The 22,588-nt window shown below is 44.0% G+C and overlaps 1 protein-coding gene across 2 annotated transcripts; it reads left to right on the top strand.

Moving 5' to 3' along the window:
* Window positions 1-4,776: 4,776 nt before the first annotated feature.
* HMGB3 (high mobility group box 3) lies at window positions 4,777-20,001 on the top strand. Of its 2 annotated transcripts, none has more exons than XM_070952151.1 (5): window positions 4,777-4,892; window positions 8,459-8,622; window positions 10,321-10,460; window positions 13,266-13,440; window positions 18,630-20,001. In XM_070952151.1, exons 2-5 carry the CDS (start codon window positions 8,473-8,475, stop codon window positions 18,780-18,782), a joined length of 618 nt encoding a protein of 205 aa, XP_070808252.1. In that variant the 5' UTR covers window positions 4,777-4,892; window positions 8,459-8,472; the 3' UTR covers window positions 18,783-20,001. The 2 variants fall into 2 exon arrangements, with proteins under 2 accessions (XP_070808252.1, XP_070808251.1); XM_070952150.1 differs by lacking the exon at window positions 4,777-4,892 and adding an exon at window positions 6,756-6,962.
* Window positions 20,002-22,588: the final 2,587 nt, after the last annotated feature.

The raw sequence follows: 22,588 nt of genomic DNA, 5'->3' as shown, positions 1-22,588 counted from the left end.
TCTGCTGCGCCACCAGGCTCTTGAACACTGCGCCCTATCTAACAAAATGAAATTCAACGTAGAGAAAAGGAAAATCTTACATTTAGGCAAGAAAACCCAAAAGGAGACATATAGACTGGGTGAAACCAGACTTAATAGTAACTGTGAGAGGGATCTTGGAGTCTTAGTGGACAACCAGCTAAATAGGAGGCAGCAGTGTGCCTAAAAAAGCCAATGCAATCCTAAATTGCATTAACAGAGAGATGCAATCAAGATCAAGGGAAGTGCTAATACCGCTCTATAAAGCCTTAGTAAGACCACACCTAGAATACTGCATCCAATTTGGTCACCACACTATAAAAAAGATGTTGAGACTCTAGAAAAAAGTGCAGAGAAGAGCAACCAGGATGATGAGGGGACTGAAGACCAAAACACACATGAGGTCCAGACATCTTAAAAGTGACCCAAGGCTGAGAAACGCTGAATTAATTCGACGATTTACATCTGACCAAGAGCTCACTTACATCTTTAAACCAAAGCTGTCCTTAAATCAAAACCCAACATTCGGTTCTTGCCCCAAGAACCAAATGGCTCTTCAAGGAAACAAGGGGGGGGGACCCCAAGACACATTGCCCCCTCCCTCTTTCCTGAGGCATCTCCTCAAGCTTTGAAACAATTTTGCAAGGCCGAAATTCAACAGGATGTCGTTTTGTCCTCTCTTCCCAGGAAAAACGGGCCCTCCCTGCTAGGCAATCATTAGCCGCAAAGCAAATACCGCTACACTTCTCTTCTCTCGTTGCGTTGTGTAATTCTCGTCTCCCCTGACAGACTAAACAGAGAGGTAACCATCAGAGATACATTAAAACTGGGGGGGTCTCCCTAAAGAGGAAAAGAAAAAAAAATCTGCAGTGTCATCCCTCATGCCTTACGTTCACCCGTAAATATGTTGGATCCACACAATATACGCCATTAGTTTGATGTGGAAAGTCAAAACTGGAGGAAGGCATGGGAAGAGGCCTTGTTTTTTAAGGTAGCCATGTCCCTTTCTCCTGATTTGGCTACCCCATTCCTAGTTCCAATATTTTTTAGTCTACGAGTGTAGTTTTTAATACGTTTAAATTTACTTGAAAGACCCTTCCTTCTCTCCCTCCCTTTTCCTTCCTTCCCTTTTTTTCCTTCCTTCCTTCCTTCCCTCCCTCTTCCTTTTTTTCTTCCTTCTTTCCTTCCCTGCCTTGCGATGACTCCATGCCCCTTGGAGTCGTTTCTTGATGGTTTCTTCACATCTTAATATTTTTATTCTTTGCTCTATGAGGGTACATTTTAATACATTTAAATTTACTTGAAAGACCCTTCCTTCCCTCCCTTTTCTTTTCTTCCCTCCTTCCCTACCTTTTCCTTCTTTTCTTCCTTCCTTCCTTCCCTGCCTCCACCCCAATCTTGTGATGACTCCATGCCCCTTGGAGTTGTTCCTTGATAGTTTCTTCACACTCCAATATTTTTATTCTTTGGTCTATGTGTACATTTTAATACATTTATATTTACTTGGAAGGTCCTTCCTTCCTTCCCTCCCTCTTCCTTCCTTTCTTCTTTCCATCTCTTCCTTCCTTCCCTCTTTTTCTTCTTTCTTTCTTTCCTTCCTTCCTTCCCTGCCTCCTCCCCAATCTTGTGATGACTCCATGCCCCTTGGAGTTGTTCCTTGATAGTTTCTTCACACTCCAATATTTTTATTCTTTGGTCTATGTGTACATTTTAATACATTTATATTTACTTGGAAGGTCCTTCCTTCCTTCCCTCCCTCTTCCTTCCTTTCTTCTTTCCATCTCTTCCTTCCTTCCCTCTTTTTCTTCTTTCTTTCTTTCCTTCCTTCCTTCCCTGCCTCCTCCCCAATCTTGTGATGACTCCATGACCATTGGAGTTGTTCCTGGATAGTTTCTTCACACTCCGATATTTTTATTCTTTGGTCTATGTGTACATTTTAATACATTTATATTTACTTGGAAGACCCTTTCTTCTCTCCCTCCCTCCCTCCCTCCCTCCCTTTTCCTTCCTTTCTTCTTTCCATCTCTTCCTTCCTTCCCTCTTTTTCTTCTTTCTTTCCTTCCTTCCTTCCCTGCCTCCTCCCCAATCTTTTGATGACTCCATGACCATTGGAGTTGTTCCTGGATAGTTTCTTCACACTCCGATATTTTTATTCTTTGTTCTAATGAGTGTACATTTTAATAATTTAAATTTACTTGGAAGGTCCTTCCTTCCTTCCCTCCCTCTTCCTTCCTTCTTTTCCTCCCTTTTCCTTCTTTCCTTCCTGCTGCACTGGTACTTCATGTGATCTTGATTTAATCCCTCTGTTGATGCAGCCTCGGATTGCACTGGCTTTTTTGGCAACTGCTGCACACGGCTGGCTCATATTCAAGCGATCATCCACTAAGACTCCAAGGTCCCTCTCTGAGTTACTGGTTTTTGAGCCAGGTCTCGCCTAAGCTGTACTTATACCTTTGATATATATATATATTTCCCTGCCTAAATGTAAAACTTTGCTTTTCTCCACACTGAAATTCATTTGGTTGGATAGAGCCCATTGAAAAAGTTTGTCAAGATCTTAAGTCAAGATTTAAGCAGAAAAAAAAAAATCAGGATTGCAACAGTGTCAAATCTAATTCCCGTCCAGTTTCTGGGACCAAAAGAAAATCCACTCCAAAAAAAATGATCCGTTCAAGAGCTCAGCTCAGAGATCTGTTTTTATTGGGAAGGGATGCTTTTAAAATTTAGTCCAGTTACTCCGCATCTCCGCCGACCTCAGAGGGTTCTGCGAAGAGAAAGATTGTGAATGTCACATTAAGCCCTTCGGATCATGCAAATACATTCAAGGCGGAAATATTCCGAATCTTTATTTAGAAGTAATCTCCCCTGAATTCAGCAAGACTTGACTATCAAGGCCACATGCCCCGGAGATCAAACAGGAGCTTATTGCGCCTTGCTTGGTAGGTCAAGAAATATCACAATTGGGGTTTATTAAAGCTGCCAAGGTTGGACACCCTTGCCTTAGGAAGACCTTCATTTATCTGTTTAAATTTGTGTTTCTCTACTTTTGGCAACTTTAAGAGGAGCGGACTTCCTCTCCCCGAATTTCCCAGCCAGCAGGAACTCTGGGAGTTGAAGTCCATACCTTATACATGTCCCTGCAGTTGAGAGACCCTGGTTTAAAAGATGCTGTTGTTTAAAAAAAAAGCCTTTCGGGGTGACTCACCCCCAAACAGTCCCAGCAGACTCAGCCTATGAATCGGAGGGAATCCTGACTAACCCTAAAGGGTATTCGCTCCCTAAATCATCGACGTTCCATATCGAGGTTCAGATTCGGAGTCTCGGCAGCCACGAGAAAAGCCAAGGCAGAGGCTGCAGCATCTTCGGCTCTCTCAGGTGTTGGAGGAAAAGGAATTCTCCTTGTCTTTTTTGCAGTTTTCCCCCCAAACCTCCTTTCCCCACTCCCCTTTTATTTTTGCCCCATTTCTCCCCAAAGTCCCCCTCCCTTCTCCTCCTCCTCTCTCTCTTTCCCTCTCACCTTTTCTCTGTCTTTCTCTTCCCTGCACTCTCCTGCTTTCTTCCTCCATCTCTTCTCCTCCATCTCCCCCTCTCCCCCCTCTCCCCATCCCCCACTTTCTATCTCCCTCCCTCTGTCTCTCCTTCTCTCTCTCCCTCTCCCATTTTCTCTCTCCCCCTCTCCTCTCCCTCTCTCAGCTTTTCTCCCTCCCTCCTTCTCTCTTCCTCCCCCCACTCCCTCCCCCTCTCCCTTTCTCTCTCTCTTCCTCTCCCCTCCTTCTTCTCTCTCTCCCACTTTCTCCCTCCCTCTCCCCTCTCCCTTTCTCCCTCCCTCCATCTCTCTCCCCCTCCTCCCTCCCCCCTACTTTCTCCCTCCTCCCTCTCACTTTCTCTCCCTCCCTTCATCTCCCTCTCTCTTTCTCTCATTCTTTCTCTCCCCCTCCCTCTTTCTTTCTCTCTCCCTCTCTCTCCTTTCTCTCCCTCCTTCTCTCTCCCTCCCTCTTTCTCTCTCCCTCTCTCCTTTCTCTCCCTCCCTTCCTCTCCCTCTCTCCCTTTCTTATTCTCTTTCTCTCCCTCTCTCCCTTTCTCTCATTCTTTCTCTCCCTTCCTCCCTTTCTCTCCCCCTCCCTTTCTTTCTCTCTCTCTCTCCTTTCTCTCCTCCTTCTCTCTCCCTCTCTTTCTCTCTCCCTCTCTCTCCTTTCTCTTCCTCCCTCACACTTTCTCACCCTCCCTTCTTCTCCCTCTCTCCCTTTCTCCCATTCTCTCTCTCCCTTCTTCCCTTTCTCTCCCCCTCCCTTTCCCTTTCTCTCCCTCTCTCTCCTTTCTCTCCCTCCTTCTCTCTCCCTCTCTCTCCCTCTCTCCCTTTCTCTTATTCTCTTTCTCTCTCCCTCTCTCACTTTCTCTCTCACTCACTCTCTTTCTCTCTCCCTCTCTCACTTTCTCTCTCACTCACTCTCTTTCTCTCCCCCACCCTTTCTCTCCCCTCCCTGCCCCTCTCCCCTCCCCGGTGTCTGTGTGCTACCTGGGGGGGGGGGGGAGAGCCAAGCGGGGGTGGGTGTTTTGTTGTTTTTCTTTTCCTTTTTTCCCCTTTTTCCTTTTTCCCTTTTTTCCTCTTTCCCCTTTTTGAATGAATGACCTGGCCTCGGCCAGCCAATGGGCGCGCGGGCGCCTGCTTCATATTCATGAGGGCGGGGGCCAATGGCGAGGCGAGGAGGTTGTTTTAAACGGCAGAGCCCCGCAGCCAATCAGGCCGCTCTCGTAGGCAGCCAACGCGAGGCTGACCAGCCGCCGCCAGCAGCGCTGAGCCTTTAGCGCGTCGTGCGAGCGCCTCGCTTTCTTCCTTCCTTCCCTTATTGCTTAGGTTCACGCGAACAATACAGGTAGGTGCCCGCAGCCCTGCGCGGCAACTTTTTCCGGGGGGGGGGGGGCCGGCAGCTCCCCGACTCCCGCCTCCCCTCCTTTTTTTTTTCTCCCCTCTTTTTTTTTTTTCATTATTATTTTTTTTCCCACCCTTCTTTTTTTGTTGTTTGTTTTTTTTCCCCCTTCCAAAAAAAAAATACATATATATAAATATACATACAGACACACATTTAAATACACTGTATCTATTTCCAACCCCGTCGATACAGTATCGATTTTTTTTTCTCTTCTTCCTTTCCTTTTTTTTTTTTATTTTTTTTTTATTTTTTTTTGCAATTCCGGCTTTTTTTGAATGCCTTCCTCCTCTTTTTTTTTTTTTTTTCTTCCCCACCAACTTTCTAACTCTTTTTTTTTTTCTTCTTTTCCTCCCCTTCTCTTTCTCTTCCTCTCTTTTCCCTAGTTTTTTTTTTTTCTTTCTAATAAGGAGAGGGGGGGAAAAAAAATCCGATTGGTCCCAGATTGGGCTGGTTGGTGGAAAGGGAGTTTTCCCCTTCTCTGCCTCGTGGGTAGGTGGGTGGGGGGCTTCTCCACGCGTGTGCGGGTTTTTTTTTTTTGCAGGGGGCGAAAAGGGGATTCTTCCGGAGTGGGGGTGCCTAATCTGCAGTGTGTGTGTGTGTGTGTGTGAAAACGTGTCTGGGTGCCTTGAGATATCTCTTATCTCCCACCCTGCACGCACCCACGCCCCCCCACCCCACCCCGAGCCGCGGAGCATGGGTTTTCCGCGGCTCCGGGAGTGGAGCATGGGTTTTGGTGCAGCAGCGGTTGCTAAAAGCCCGCATGGGGAGGGGTGGGGGGTGGAAAGGGAATGGGACTCCGGCTTTGCGCTGATCCTTGCGCTTGGGGGGTGGGAGGGGGGGTCTTTGGGCAGGATCGGGGCCGGTCCAAGTTGCCCGGCCGTGCGCAGTGCCTTGCCGTTTTATTCTGCATTCATAATGGCTGTCCGTCCTTTTTTTTAAAAGCATCTTGACAGAAACGTGGGAAGGGGTGGTGGTGGTGGGGGAGATATATCAAGTCCTGCGAGTCCCGGGCAGAGCGAAATAATTTCAACCCCCCCCCCTCCCTTCTCGTTTCCCTTGGTCGGGGTGTTTTTTTTTTTTTTTTTTGGTGGGGTTTATTTTTTTTTTCCTCCGTCGGATCGCCCCCAAACCTTTCGTTTCCGCTCGCTTTCTTTCTCCCCTCTCCGAAAAGGCCCCTCTCGTCCTCCTCCGTCCTCCGCGAGACCCCGAGCCGACCCTTCCTCGCGCGGTCGTGGGCTGTTGGCTTTTTTTTTTTTTTGCTTGTGTGTGTTTTGCCTTAATATGGCTGGCGTTACAGTAGCAGACCTAAAGGAAGAAAGACGGGAGGGAGAGCGACGCGGGGGCAAAATCCGCCCGGGGGCCCCCCCGAGCCCCGCAACCTTTCTCAAACGCCCCCTTTTCTTTATCTCTCTCCTCTCGTGCCCTTAGCGGGGCGTTGAAGCCCCGAATCGGGCTTTTTGGGGCGTCCTTTCCTCCTCTCCTTGGGCGACCAGGCTTGTAATGGCTGCGCGCAGCCTTTGTTAAGACTGGCGATTGCGCTAAGCAGGGGGAACGGCGGGGAGAGGAGGAAGGGGGGGGAGGCCTCTTTCCGACCGGATTCTCGGCCCTTTCCCGTCATTTCTCCGCTTCGAGACCGGGCTGGTTAGAAAGAGCATCGCTTTTTCTACAAAAAGAGCCCGGTCCCTTTTTTTTCCTCCGGATGGCCGTCCGACAAAAGGCTTGGAACGGAAAAGGCGAGCGCCGGTGGCTTTGTTAAAGCGGCTCGCATTGCCTTTAGAGAAGCCATTTTAGCGAATGGGGATCTGACGAGGCGAAAGGGAAGCGCTCCGCTCTCTCTCGCTCTCTCCCAGCCTTAGCAAAGCCGGATTGCCTGCGCAGGGGCCAAGGAGCCCAGACGAGGGTCTCCGCTCGGGACCCCCAGGACTCCCCGAACCCCGCTGGACCCCCAGAACTCCCCAAAGGTGGATTTGAGAGGCAGTTTCTTTCATCAAGAAACGTTTCACAAAATGGAAGGTGAATTATTGGGACCGGGAAACGGGCGCTGGTTTTTGGTGGGGGGGGTTTTGACGGGGGGGCTTTTTCGCCCCCTTTTCCCACCCCAAGACAAGGGCAGGTTTCCCCCCCCTCCAAATTTGGGGTGGGGAGAGGGGGGGGGTCTCTCTCTGTCTCTTGGGGGGGCACCTGCCCTTGTAGCCCCCCCCCCCTCCTTGCCTCCTTTTTCCCTCCCCCCCCCCCACCGAAGGGGAAAAAAATATTTATTTTTCCCAATGACCTTGGGGTGGAGAGACGAGGGGGGCGGACCGCAATAAATTTTTTTCCCCCATTTCTTCTGCTTTTTGAAACTTTCTTCTTTTTTCTTTCTTTTTTTTCTCTCTCTTTTTTTTTTTTTTTTTTTTTTTTGCAGATGGTGCAACAAACAAGATGTATTTATAGAAAGGGGGGGTAAGGGTGGCGTGTGTGTGTTTTTTTAATGCAACTTTTGCAAAAGGAACGGGGAAGGGGTTTTTTTTGTTGTTGTTGTTTAAAAACGCAACTTTTACAAAAGGACAGAAGGAGGAATGGTTATTTTTTTTTTCCCCCTGGGGAGGCGTGCCAGCCACCGAGATAGTATTTTTTTTCCAAATAATAATAATAATAATAATGCAAAGGATTTTCAACTTTTTTTTTTTGCAAAGATTTTATTTTTCCCCAGCTGCGCCGGCAGAGGGAAGAGGGTTGATCGCCTCCCCAGTGAAAGGAAAGCTGCCCCCCCTTTTTTTTTTCAGGAAAAATAAATAGCTCTTTTTTTTTTTTTTTTTTTTTTGCAAATGCAAATCCTTCCCTTCTCGCAGGAAACTTGTAAATGAGATAACAAATGTCCTTTTCCCCCAAACTTAGCCAGGGATTGACCAACCTTCTTAATGGCCACAATCTCTTTGGATAAAAAAAGGCACTGCAGTCTTGTGATGTGTACAATAATTAAGTAAAAAAAAAAAATCTTTAAATGGAATTGAACTGTCTTCAGAGGAACTGTTTTGTTTTTCCCCGGGATCAGAGAGAGGGTTGCCTGCAGCTATCTTGACACGGGAAAGTTGAAGTTCTCCAGAAGTTTAAAAACCAAGTGAGTGGGCCAGCAGCCCCAGACTGCCAAATCCACAAGTGGGCACCCACCTGTTTAAAAATCTCAAAATATTCTGGCCCTGTGGGCTAGGTTGTTTTTTTTTTTTTTTTAATGAGTTGTGAGTAGAGGAATTGGACATGGGTAGTCCCAGGCTGGTGCATGGCAGAACATCAAAAAGAGGCGAAGATAAATTTTTAAAGGAATAGATGATCTATTGGGTGAGCCTGTTAGGGATTTTCCTGGGAGAAGGAAAACATTTTTATTTATTTATATATCCTCCTTTAAAAAAAAATATTTCCCCATTTCTTAGTCAATTGACGGGGCTGCAGAGTTTCACGTATTGGCTTGGCTGCAATGGGGCAAATGTAAGAGTTGGTTTTTCAACTTGGATTGTTGTTTTCCTTTTCAGCGTTTTCTTTAAACATGGCGAAAGGCGACCCCAAGAAGCCGAAAGGAAAAATGTCTGCTTACGCGTTCTTCGTGCAGACATGCCGTGAAGAACACAAGAAGAAGAATCCGGAAGTTCCTGTGAATTTCGCAGAGTTTTCCAAGAAATGTTCAGAGAGGTGGAAGGTACGGTCTGTGTGTCCCGCAGAATAAATTCTTGTGCTTTCCCACACACCCCCACCTGCTATTCCAAAGAACTGGCCAAATAATTCATAATTTGTTAAATTGATATGCCATCCAACTTCCGACGAAAGAAAATTTTGAATTTTGCCTCCTGCATCCACACACGGATGACCTTCGACAGGCCCTTTTCTTGGTTAATTTAGCTACTCGTAGTTAACAAACGTGAGGGACGCGGTGGCTCAGTGGCTAAGACGCTGAGCTTGTCGATCAAAAGATCGGCAGATCAGCGGTTCGAATCTCTAGTGTAACCGGGTGAGCTCCCGTTCCTTGTCCCAGCTTCTGCCAACCTAGCAGTTCGAAAGCACGTAAAAAATGCAAGTAGAAAAATAGGGATCACCTTTGGTGGGAAGGGAACAGCGTTCCTTGTGCCTGTGACGTTGAGTCATGCGAGCCACATGACCACGGAGACGTCCTCGGACAGCGCTGGCTCTTCGGCTTTGAAACGGAGATGAGCGCTGCCCCCTAGAGTCGGGAACGACTAGCACATATGTGCGAGGGGAACCTTTACCTTAGTTAACAAATGTACTTCCTTGTATCCTATTTTCAGTAGAGTGAATATAGGGGCACCGTGTCCAGAAGGAAGTTTGGGAGTATTTTTGTGGTTGGTTATGCCCCCTGTGGCAACAATTTTGGGAGGGCGACTTCCACCTGGTATCAAAACTCCAGATGGGCCCTTGACCAAAAGTTGGCCTCCTCCAAGGATTCTGAAGAAGAATGCTTAGACTCCACCCCATAACTATTTGGCTTTCTTTATTTTGACTAAATTCATTAGGGTTTGTGATGGTGACAATCCTACTCTCGCTGTTTGTTTTGAAGACGAGAAAATCACGTGGCAATATTACATCAACTTCACACAGCACATTAAACTACCAAGTTGGTCTACACTAAGCCACAACCCATGATTTCTGAAAACAGCAGGCCCTGAATGCAAATCAAACTTGACTTTGTGGCAAAGGAAGGAACATGAACTCAGTTGTCTGTTGGCTTGTTTCTGGGGAAAAGAGAAAGATTTCTTGCTGACTGGTTTGGAATACTCTCTCTAGCTGATATCACCCATGCCATTGAGATACTGAAAATGTTCTTGAGGTTTATTTATTTATTTATTTTTTTTAGGACTCCTAGAAAGTGAGTTTTATTGATCATGGTTGAAGATCAGCCCAACTGCTGGTGGCTAAAGATATCTCAGCAGGCTTTTGGTTATTTGCAGAGTTTCATATTTGATCTTTCCAAAGTTCTTTTCAGAATGTGGAACACAACTGCAGTAGCCATCTTCCGTACTTGGAAACAGCTGCATTTTCTCTGAAGGACCTGTTCAGAAAAAAATGTCCTCTTTAGCAGCTACAAAATCCTAGTAATGTGTATTGTATGGTTGCTTTAAAGCACAGTGGGTGAGGCCTTGTGTTCACTATATTGCCTTTGAAGATTGAATTGACCCTGTACTTGGTTGGTATCTCTTCCGATGCTTGAGAGATACCTGAACAGATAGCTCTGAAAAATCCCATCAAAGGATTTATCTCCCCAATTCTTGTTCTGGAACTGTGGTTCTACCTCCTTTGATGACTTCATTTGGAGTTTGTTGGCTGGATTTTGCGTGTTGTTGTTGTTTTTTTGTAGGATTCATTGATTCTCTTTGTCTTTCAGACCATGTCAACCAAAGAGAAAGGGAAGTTTGATGAGATGGCGAAAGCCGACAAAGTACGATATGATAGAGAAATGAAGGATTACGGTCCAGCAAAGGGTGGGAAGAAGAAGAAGGACCCAAATGCGCCCAAGAGGCCGCCGTAAGTAGACGTCACCCCGACCATCTCAATTTCTGGTACATTTTTAAAAGCAGTTCAATACTTGCAATGGGATAGCATGACATTCCTGAACTGTTAGCAGCAGCTTTAAGAAGCTGGTTTTTAAAGGGGCTGCAACTTTCAGTTGCTGTTTGCATGGGGGAAATCTAACCCAGCTGGTAATTAATGGTCCTAGTTGAGAATCTTATAAAATTCTTCTGGTCCTCCTAAATTTTATATATATATATATATATTATTATTATTATTATTATAAATATATTATAAATATATATATATATTATAAATATATTATAAATATATATATATATTATAAATATATAAAATATAATATATATATAAATATATATATATATATATTAAAAAAAAGCCTGAATCCCGAATGGGACATTTTTGTAGTGAGTAACTGATACAAAGGGACGTGGTGGCTCATTGGCTAAGACACTGAACTTGTCGATCGAAAGGTCGGCAGTTCAGCGGTTCGAATCCCTAGTGCCGCTTAACAGGGTAAGCTCCCGTTCCTTGTCCCAGCTTCTGCCAACCTAGCAGTTCGAAAGCACGTAAAAAATGCAAGTAGAAAAATAGGGGTCACTTTTGTTGGGAAGGGAACAGCGTTCCGTGCGCCTTTGGCGTTGAGTCATGCCGGCCACATGACCACGGAGACGTCTTCGGACAGCGCTGGCTCTTCGGCTTTGAAACGGAGATGAGCACCGCCCCCTAGAGTCAGGAACGACTAGCGCATATGTGCGAGGGGAACCTTTACCTAACTGATACAACCACACTTTAATAACCAGGTTCGATTGGCAGCCAGCTGTTGTTCCTCTTCTGATTTCACACAAGACTTCGGGCTTCCATCCAGATGTTTTTGAATGCTACAGTTTTGGAAGACAGAGAGGGTCTTTATGATACTATAAATTCCCTGCAGCTGGATTAGCGTTACTTAAGCATAGCTTCTCAAATCGTGCCTGGCTGTCGTCTTTTTTTAAAAAAATAGATTTAACACGGATCATTCCTAACTCGGGTTACTTAACTCTCCTAATTGGGATAATGTTAAAGTTGAATTGTCCTCATTTTTCCTGCTTGTTCTTCCTTTCGGGTTAATGTCAGCGTTCCAGAAAACCCCCAACTCCAAATAAAAACTCCAAGGCAAGCATTTTCTCAAAGTTCCATTTATTAGAGTAGGTATACTGGCACATCTGGGAAAACCCGAAACTGAGAGTTCCGAGTTTTCCCTCAGTAAATCAAAACCCCCAAAAACCATCCCCTCACTCCTCAGTCGATCACATGCTCCAATCACCATCCGTCCCATCTCAAGACATCACTACAACCACTCTCCTCCTCCAGATGCAGGATCGGCCTGACCTTGACCGAAAGGAAGAATGCTATTTTGTCCAAATACATTCCCTCTACTAAATCCATCCCCCCCCTCCTACTTTCCCACACATGAGAAGGAGGCAGGGTGGAAGCTTCCAGCCTAATATGGTTTCCAAAGCTGACACTTTAAGTGGGATGTTGGAGAAACTCTTTGGATTTAGCTTTGCGAAAGGGTGTGGATTGCAGCCTTGCTGGAACATAACCCTGATGTGTTTGGGAGTTTTTTGGTGGGGTTCTGGATCTTTTGCTGACTCCCAGCTGGTTCTCGATAGCTCCTTCTGACACCTGTGTCAAAAACTACAATAAGAGGCTTGCAAGCTTGAGACTCCAGCGTTATCATTCTTACACTGCCTCCTTAGAAGCAACTCATTGTACCTTGGGGCAAAAAAACATTGGACCAAAATACGCACATGGCTAGAAATAAAATAGTAAAGCAACACATAGATCAAAAGCCAGAAATATTTTTGTTGGGTATTCTATCAGAAAAATATAATAAAGGGAATGCCTATTTAATTTCACGTGTGTTAACTGCAGCTAGAATTGTGTTTGCACAAGAGTGGAAAAATGAAAGAGATCCCTACAGGTGAAAATGTTATTTAAAAAAAATATTAGAATGTGCAGAAATGGGTAGACTAACATTCAGAATTAAGGAGAAGGAAGACACTGAATACTTTTAAAGATGGGATTTGTTTTATCAGTGGCTAACTAGCAGAAACAGAAGTTAGAAACTTAAAGGCATAAATAAGGAAATGGTTAACTATTTTTTTAAATTTTTTTTTTTAATTTGATTTATATGCCGCCCTTCTCCGGAGACTCAGGGCGGCTTACAATGCGTTAAGCAATAGCCTTCATACTTTTGTATATTTTATAGAAAGTCAGCTTATTGCCCCCCAAACTGGGTCCTAATTTAACCTACCTTAGAAAGGATGGAAGGCTGAGTCAACCTTGAGCCTGGTGAGATTCGAACCTGCAGGCAGCTGTGTTAATAACAGGGTGCTTTAAACCACTGTACTACCAAGGATCTTGAAGATCTTGATATTGAAGATTTACCAACATGGATAAGCAAATATTAGTATGTGATTATTATTAACGTTATGAGTATTGCTATTTTCCAAAAATAACTGCACTCGGACAACACACTGTTTATATAGACTAAGGGTCTTCAAATTTGGCAGCTTTAAGACTTGTGGACTTTAACTCACAGAATTCTCCAGCCAGCCAGAATTCTGGGAGTTGAAGTCCACAAGGCTTAAAGCTGCCAAGTTTGAAGACCTCTGATATAGACATTGAATTTTTTAATTTTTTTTTTTTTAAAAAAATGGAAGCAACTCATTGCAACGTCAAGCCACCTCATCCTAGTTTTGCTTCAAAGCTCCTGGCCCGCTCTCATTTTCAGCTCTCCTGTATCTTCCCCAGGTCTGGATTTTTCCTCTTCTGCTCGGAGTTCCGTCCCAAAATCAAGTCCACCAATCCAGGCATTTCCATCGGAGACGTAGCCAAGAAGCTGGGCGAAATGTGGAACAACCTCAGCGACAGCGAGAAGCAGCCCTACAACAACAAAGCCGCCAAGCTGAAGGAGAAGTATGAGAAGGTAAGAGTTGCTTGCTGCAGCCTGACGGATTCTGGGTAGCTTTGGTCCAGGGAGAGAAGTTGATGGCCAGGCTGGGAGAAGCCAATCCATGGGCCGTTCTTGCTTTGTGGAGCGAATCTAAGAATAGGTTTGTGCGATGCTGGTTTAATCCCTATATTTTGGGGTCCTTGGTGCTCTCCGCGCTTGGAGGCTTTCTTATTTATTTTATTTTATTTATTTCCAAAAATTTATATGCCGCCCTTCTCCCTAAGGACTCAGGGCGGCGAACACAAGTTAAAACATACAATAATAAAAGGTAACGTAATTAAAACCCAGTTAAAACAACGACAATAAAATAATAATAACATAAATTCTTGCAAGCGTTTCATTACCAAACTAGGTAACATTGTCAGTGTTAGAAGGGTGTGTGGTTTGCTGTCTCTTTATATATCAGTGGCTTGCTCTGACAGTGTTAGTGGACTCACCAGTAAATAAACAACATTCTAATCAAAGATCCATCAATATTACTTCCACCAAGCCAGTGGTATATAAAAATAAGAGCAAACCCCACTCCCTTCTGGCACTGATGATGTTACCTAATTGGGTAATTAAATGTCTGCAAGAAAACCACCAAGCTCAGAGAGCACCAAGGACCCCGCAGCCCTTCTCCTTCTCATCTATTCCACAAATCCCCATTCCCTTCTAGCACTGATGATGTTACCTAGATGGGTAATTAAATGTCTGCAAGAAAAAAAAACAGCCAAGCTCAAGAGAGCACTGAAGAGCCCAGAGTTCAGTCCTGAGCGACAAATGTTCTCTTCCGTTCGAATCACAATATTATGTTGTGTGCGGCAAATAATCGCGTGCAATATTGAGAAGGGAAGCAGAGAAAAGGTGCTTTTGAGTCAGACACGAATGTCCCCGCTGCGTATCTTGATGGTTCATAGAGCATCCCAACCAAGCCTGTTTCAGTGTTTATATCCAAATAGAGAACCCCCTTCTAAAGATAATGGTAAACTGGCATTTCAATGATTTTATTTTTTTAAAAAAAATTTAAGACCTCCGTGGTGCACAACGTCTCAGCACAATTTAAGGGTTAGTTAGTGACACTACAGTTCCATTTACAGAGAGAGAAAGAGAGAGAGAGAGAAAAAAAACCCCAATCTACATTTCAACAAAATAATAAAAAAGATAACTTAAAAGGTCTTTTTTTTTAAAAAAAAAAATGAAAATTGCAAATAGGACTATTTGCACTGGTGTTTTTTCCCCCTCCCCGCTCTTTTCCTGCTATTTCGAACGATGCCAGCCCCCCCCCTTTTCCCGAGAAAATATAGATATCCCCAAGAAGTGCTGAGTAATTTTTTTTAAAAAAAAAGTGTTCTGGACTGGCATTTATTGCTGTTTGTATTCTGCTTTTCCTCCAGGAGCAGATAAGCGGATTGGGCTCTTGGTATTCTTCAGGCGTTTTCCTGTAGACATTTCACTACCTGCTTAAGTAACCTCATCAGTGCAACAGAGGGAGGAGTATGGGTTGAAGTGTGGCTTTTTCCATGATTAGGATATTGTTTCTCCCTGGATTGTTTATCTGGTGCAACTTTGGAGTAGCCTAGGGCCAATCCAATTGCCAACACTTAGACAAGCAAGAAGAAGCAGCAGACAAAACAATGAGGGAAGAAACCACACCCCAGCTAAGTTGGGCAGGCCAATTTATAAATAACCAGCGAACGCCACTCCTCCCTGCATTGGTGATGTAACTTAGACTGGTAGTGGAATATTTGGCAATCTTCAGGAAAGCACCCAAGCTCGAGGAACGCCAAGAACCTATCTGTTCAGCTTCGATCTATAGATAATTTTCTTAACTGGATTCTATTTTTCTATTGGAAAATAGGATGCCAGGCTTGGAAATTCACAAAAAATTCACATTTTTTAAAAACATTTTTAACTGGTTTGTCATTTTAAATTGGGGCCAAATTAATATATATCCTTTTAATTGTTTTTAATGTTTGTATTGTATGTTTTTAGCTGGCTGTACACCGCCCTGAGTCCCTCGGGAGAAGGTGCGATATATAAATTTGAAATAAAATAAAATAAAAAAAAATAACGAAAGGAGAAAACTCCCAAAATAATTATTGCTAAGATAACCAAAGGTTGAACATGATAAAAATCACCGGGAGTCTTTATTTTGGTTGCTAAATTGATTAAAAGAACCATCCTGTGACTAGAACCGATTTTACGACTGTGATTGCCATGGTTGTTAAGCGAATCCAGCTCTTCCCTTCTACCCACTGTTGACTTGTGCTTGTTGGAAGCCAGCAAAACTTGTCACAAATTTGCTGGCTTGTTGGAAGCCAAGCAAACGAAGCCACCATCGGGATGCTGCCATCATGGTAAATCCAGCCCAGTTGCCAAATGCCTGGCTTTTTTTTATTTTTTATTTTTTTTTACCATGAGACACTGGCGGTCATAAGTGCGAGTCGGTTTCCAAGTAATCCGGATGGCGACCACGGTGGTGGTACAACAGTGGTAACTTTGAGGATAGCTTGTGAGTCGTTTGTCCAGTTTCCGAAAGATGCCCTAATTAATTCATGAGCCATGAGCCAAACTTCAGAAGAAATACAGTCATTTATTAGGAGCACCATTTCAGCGATACTGGGATGCAGTTAGGACTAATCCTACGTAGATTTACGTTCCCCTATGACCCTGTCTCTCCCCTCCCCCCTGGCCATGTCATAAATCACTAATTTACATAAATCACATAATTCTCCAATTAACCACTTTGGCTGGCTGTGAAACCTAACACCCTCCTTCTGATTGCGACACATTTCTTCTGAGGGGACCTAACTTCCAACTGTCATTAAATGAGTGGCTTAAGGACTATCTCTACTCTTTCCGAGGGGTCTCCAACCTTGGCAACTTTAAGACTTGTGGACTTCAACTCCCAGAGTTCCTCAGCCAGCTTTGCTTTGTTGGCTGAGGAACTCTGGGAGTTGAAGTCCACAAGTCTTAAAGTTGCCAAGGTTGGAGACCCCTGCTCTAAAGCTGGCTGAGGAATTCTGGGAGTTGAAGTCCACAAGTCTTAAATTGGTCAAGGTTGGAGGCCCCTGCTCTATCCAACGGTTATGAAATGAACAGTCCTTAGTCAAGGACTACGTGTTCCTCCCTAATCTTTAGCCAAGTGTCCCAACAGATACATCGTTGGCTTTTAGGGTTTGGTTTCCTCCCCACTCCTAAATCAGAAATGTTTTAACTCATCCGGTGTAGGAATCTTCAGGCAGGTCATGTCATGAGTTTCTGACCTTGAAGTGAGTTTAAAAAAAAAAAAAAACTCCCTAAAATTAGTGAAGATAGGAATGTGCTTTTGATATATGATGGCCGTTTTCGCCTCGTCCCGAGTTCTGCTAGAAGAATTAAGCCCTTAAATGTGCTTAAAAGACGAGTCACATCCATTGCAAAAGCAACAACAAGGAATCTGTGGCATGATTTAACGATAATTATGTTGACGGAGCAAGCGGAAACTCCTTGGGAAGTAAAACTTTCTAAGTATCTTTGTCTCTCTTCTGTGTTTTATTTTGGGTTAGATAGTTGTAGCAGAAACTCTGATTAGCGAGCGGCTGGCAAGCATTGTTTTCTGGCATTCTGGTGGAAATTCAGGCAGATTATCATTATTATTAGTTTATAATATAAAATGGAAAAGGAAATAGTAGGAAAATAAGGGAGGGGGAAGGGAAGGCAAAAAGAAAAGGCAGGGACTTCCGACTCGATTTGGTGCAGTAGAATAAGATAAGGGCATCAAACCTCAATTTTTTACTTTTACATAGTAACATAAACCAGCCATTTCTATAAAAACAAAGCTATATAATCGGTAAAATGCGGGTTTTGGTTCTGGCTAGTCTAAAGAAAAGACTAATTAGGGGCGACATGATAGCAGTATTCCAGTACTTGAGGGGCTGCCATAAAGAAGAGGGGGTCAAATTATTTTCAAAAGCCTCAAGAGGGCAAGACAAGAAATAATGGTTGGAAACTAACCAAAGAAAGAAGCAACTGGAACTTAAGGAGAAACTTCCTAACAGGACAATTAATCAGTAGAACGGATTGCCATCATAAATCGTGGGTCCATCAATGGAGGTTTTTAAGGAGAGTTTACCCAGTCACTTATCTAAAATGGTATATAAATAAATAACTTTATTGTCATTGTACGTGTATACACAGTATACCCATACAACGAAATTCACTTAACAGCCAAAGACCAGGTCCAACACACATAACAATCCCCAAACACACTCCCACCCACCACAAATTCCCCACCCCTAAACCACCCAAACATCCACACAACAGACCACATAATGCTGTCCAATAGCTCACTGATGGTGGCCCTTTAGTTCATTGTTGAGTGCAATTATAACTCTGGGATAAAAACTATTCAGAAGACGTGTGGTCCGAGTTTTAATTGTTCTGTCTCTTCTGCCAGAAGGCAACAGTCCAAAAAGATTGTAAGCAGGATGGGAAGAGTCTCTGAGAATGTTATGCAACTTCCTCAAGCAGCGAGATTCGAAGTTCTCCTGTTTCAGCAGGGGGCTGGACTAGAAGACCTCCAAGGTCCCTTCCAGCTCTATTCTAAATTCTAAAACCTCAAGCACAAAGTCCAGAAGCGGTTTCCAAGTAGAAACAAAAGTATTGCGGTTTTTTTGTTTTCTTTAAATCAAAGCAGTCAATTTAGCCATTCTCCGTCCATTTTTGCAGCCATTTGTGGGAATTGAAGTGTCCTTCCGTTTCCAAATTCAGGCAGTTTTAAAGCATTGAATTAAGTTTGAAGATAAACCAACTGCGCCTTGGCTCGGCCATTTAAGCCCAGGTTTAATTAGGCTTAATAGCAGTAACTTAAGAGGGATCTTGGAGTCTTAGTGGACAACCAGCACTAAATATGAGCCAGCAATCCTTAATTGCATTAACAGAGGGATTCAATCAAGATCAAGTGAGGTACTAATACCACTCTATAAAGTCTTAGTAAGACCACACCTAGAGTACTGCATCCAGTTTGGGTCACCACACTATAAAAAAGATGTGGAGACTCTGGAAAGAGTGCAGAGAAGAGCAACCAGGATGATGACCTACAAGGTCCCTTCCAACTCTGTTAATCTGTTAATATTTGGGCCCTTTACCTAAAGCAGCTGTAAAGGGCAAACTAAACTTTCTCTGTTTGAATATTACAGGATGTTGCAGATTACAAATCTAAAGGCAAATTCGACGGCGCGAAAAGCGCAGCGGCCAAAACCGCAGCAGCAGCTCGGAAAAAAGTGGAGGAGGAGGAAGACGAAGAGGATGAGGAAGACGAGGAGGAGGAGGAGGAAGAAGACGACGAATGAGAAACTGTGTATAATCCTCGTTTCCATGTGAATACCATAGAGTAGGGGAAACACCATTCGGAAAAGAGAAAAAAAAAAACACACACACACGAAATCCTGCGCCTCTCATTGGAGACGGTGCCTTATTTGTCCTTTATTAAGATTTTACCACCCCAAAAATTTGGTTTTTTTGATCACAATATACTGTAGCCTTTTTGGAAGTCCGTAAATAAAAAGCACGCTAGGGAAAAATGCAGAAACAAAAATGGAAACCAACAACAACCATTGTTTTAACCTGGTTTACATTCAGTAGATTAGGGACCCTCCTTCGGGGGGCTCCCCGCCTGTGTAACAAAGTTGTACATATTTCCAAACATTTTTAAAAACAAAAAGGAAGAGAAAAAACAAAATGGAAACAAAACGGAAACTCTCGTGTTCTCCTAACTCTGTGCACTTTTTTCCTGTCGGTGTAACAAAGCATTTAAAAATGTTTCAAGCATCTTATTTTTTAATTTGTAAGGTGGTGTTTAACTATATGGTTATTGGCTAGAAAAATCCTGGGTTATAAACTGTACATATCTATAGTTTGTAAAAACTAGACAAATTCTTGTAGTTCATGCTTTGATGACCCCTGAGAAAAGAAAGAAAGGGGGAAGGCTTTTAAAAGGGGGTTTGGGGGTGAAAAAAAAGCCTCTCTTGTGTGTTTTTTTCCTCCCCTCTCCTCGGGAGAGGCCGTGTCTCAAAGCGTGCACCACGAAAGTAGATCTAATTTACACTACAGTGAGCGTACATTTAGCTTAAAAGTTGTCTTTTTGTATATAGTGAAATAGCATTTCTGCGGCCATTCTTAGTTGTGAAAGAAAAAGGGAGGGGAGGGGGAATTCAGCCGGCATGAGATAAAAAAAACAAGAAATCGTTATGGATTCCTTTTTTTTTTTCCTTTTTTTTTTTTTTCCTTTTTTCTTTTTCTTTTCGTTTAAAGCGGGGTAGTTTTTCAACCAGAGCTTGTTAAAAAGTCTCCTTCCCGCGGTCCGCTTTTAAAAGTTGAGGGGAAGAAGGCGCAGAAGAAGTTCAAAAAAACCGCCTCTGTACTTTATAAAAATAAAAAGAAACGGGAAGGGGGGGGGGGAAAAAGAGGAAAAAAAATTTGCGACGGAACATTACGTTTGGTTTTTTTTGTATGTTTAGAATGCTGAAAATGTTTTTGAAGCAAAAAATAAACAGTATTACATTTTTAAAACTTCTTGACAATATTCTAAGAGTTCCTGCTTTTAAAAAAAAAACGAGGTTTGTTTTCTCGAGCCGCGGCTAAAAGCAAGATAACGGGCGATGGCGGCACGGACCTCTCGTTGAGGGCGATCGGGATGGGGCCGTTGATCTGAGACAAGATGGCCGCGTTGAGGGGGGGGGGGTTTGCTGATCGAAGACACTATGCAAATTTGAATCTTATTATACTTGAACAATATCAAAAGCTGAGGGAAAGACTTAAAACGGGGGGTGCGAGCCGCCATTTGCAAAGGTGTAGGGTGACCCGAGGAAAGGGAAGAGCAGAGAATTTCTTGATAATAGATGTGTGGGGTACGTTCCTGGCCCAAATGCTATGCTTTGTAAATATTAAAATGTGCCTTTTTTGTCTCGTGTGTTGATTCTCATGGCGTTTTTTTCTTCTCTTTTTTTTCCCCCCAATTGACTCCTTCCGGAAGTTCACTGGTCATGGGACACAGAAACAAGGTGAGGGAGAAATGGACTCCCAGGCTTGCCCCAAAAATCCTTCCCCCCCTCCCTCCCCCCCAGAGGCAACTTGGACTTTTCTGGTTTTTTCTTTGAAGAGGTTTCGCTTCTCGATCCGAGAAGCTTCTTCAGCTTCTCTCGGAAGCTGCTTCTGCTCTCAAGAGCTGAAGATGCTTCTGGGATGAGAAGCGAAAGGTCTTCAATGAAAAAACAGAAAGTCCAAATTGCTTCTTGGGGTGGGGGTGGGGGGGGGGAAGCACTTTTGGGACAACCATGACCTGGATGACAGAAACTCGATAGACCTACTCCCAGTCTGGATTTACTGTTGTGTTGGCCGTGGTCTCCCAACTCCGTTCAATGGCCTTGTGGGGAGGGGTGTGTCTGGTGTTTTTGAGAAAGGAACACCCTTCTACTTTGACTTAATTCGACTAACAAGGAATGCGTTCCGTTGTGACCTTCAGTTTCCAGAATCAAATACAGGTAGCTCTCAATTTACGGCCACAATTCGGCCCAGAATTGACGTTGGTAAATGAGAAAATTTGTTGAGTGAGTTTTGCCCAATTTTACGACTTTTTTTTTTTCTTTTTTTGGCCAATTTGTTAAGTGAATTGTTTCTCGCATTAACTTTGCTTCTCAGAAGGTCGGCAAAGGGAATCTTGTGACCCAGGGACGGTGACCGTCATAAAGTCACTTTTTTTTCACAGCTGTTGTAACTTCAAACGGTCACTAAGTGGACTGTTGTAAGTCGAAATCACGTGTAACATGATCCGGGATACAGGTTTTGGAGACATTTAGCTTGTACGAATAGAATGGATGGCTGTCACGTTTTTTGGGTTTAACCACAGGAGGTTAACCCAGTCTCGCGCATCTAAACCATAGTTTATAGAGCCAGTTTGGTCTTAATGGTTAAGGCATCAGGCTAGAACCTGGGAGTTCCAGTCCCGCCTTAGGCATGAAAGCCAGTTGGGTAACTCGGCCAATCACCAGGAGACTGGGAGTTCCAGTCCCACCTTGGGTGACTGAGCCAATCAGCAGAAGACTTCTTGTCCCATTTTAGGCATGAAAACCAACTGGATGATATTGGGCCAATCAGCAGGAGACTGAATTCTGGTCCCGCCTTAGCCTTAAAACCTGGCTAACTGACTTTGGGCCAATCGTTCGCTCTCAACGCAACCTCACAGGGTTGTTGTGGGGAAAAATAGGAGGAGGGAAGTTATGTTGGCCACCTTGAGTTATTTGTAAAATAATAAAGGTGGGATACAAATAAAACATTTTACGGCTCGGCACGTTTTGCAAAGACGGCTCGGAACAGCCATCTTGGCTTAAGAAAGGAAATTTTGATCCCAGTATTGGTTCTAATTTAAGGGACTACCTGAAGTGTCTCGCAGGACTCCGAAACCGTCAAATGAAGGGTTGGAGAAGCTGCTTGGTGGCTGGCAGAAGAAGCAACAAGAAATTAGTCCTTCCTAGGACTTTCCAGGGAAGGGGATACAGGGTTTTCTTACACCCCCCCCTTTTTTTTTTCCCACCATAGAAAAACTTCCTACCTGAAACGTTCGGATTTACTTGAGAGGCGAATAAAAAAACCTTAGTTGACACATGAAGGAGAACTAATATTCTGCGCCAAACTGGCGCAGTGGTTAGGGTGCAATACTGCAGCTACTTCAGCTGACTGCTAGTTCAGCAGATCAGCGGATCAAATCTCACCGGCTCAAGGTTGACTCAGCCTTCCATCCTTCCGAGGTGGGTAAAATGAGGACCCAGATTGTTGGGGGCCAGAGGCTGACTCAGTAAACCGTTTAGAGAGGGCTGCAAAGTACTGTGAAGCAGTATATAAGTAAGTGCTATTACTATTCCTTCCTTCCTTCCTTCCTTCCTTCCTTCCTTCCTTCCTTCCTTCCTTCCTTCCCTCCCTCCCTCCCTCCCTCCCTCCCTCCCTCCCTCCCTCCCTCCCTCCTTCCTTCCTTCCTTCCTTCCTTCCTTCCTTCCTTCCTTCCTTCCTTCCTTCCTTCCTTCCTTCCTTCCTGGCACAGTGGTTACAATGCAGTATTGCAAACTAACTCTGCCCGTTGCCAGGAGTTCGATTCTGTATGGCT

Source organism: Pituophis catenifer, unplaced genomic scaffold, assembly GCF_029215685.1.
Source record: "Pituophis catenifer annectens isolate HBS135680 unplaced genomic scaffold, rPitCat1.0.hap2 SCAF_11, whole genome shotgun sequence".
Lineage (NCBI taxonomy): Eukaryota > Metazoa > Chordata > Lepidosauria > Squamata > Colubridae > Pituophis > Pituophis catenifer.
The sequence above is the reverse complement of the archived record's forward strand: the minus strand, read 5'-3'. Positions and strand labels throughout refer to the sequence as shown.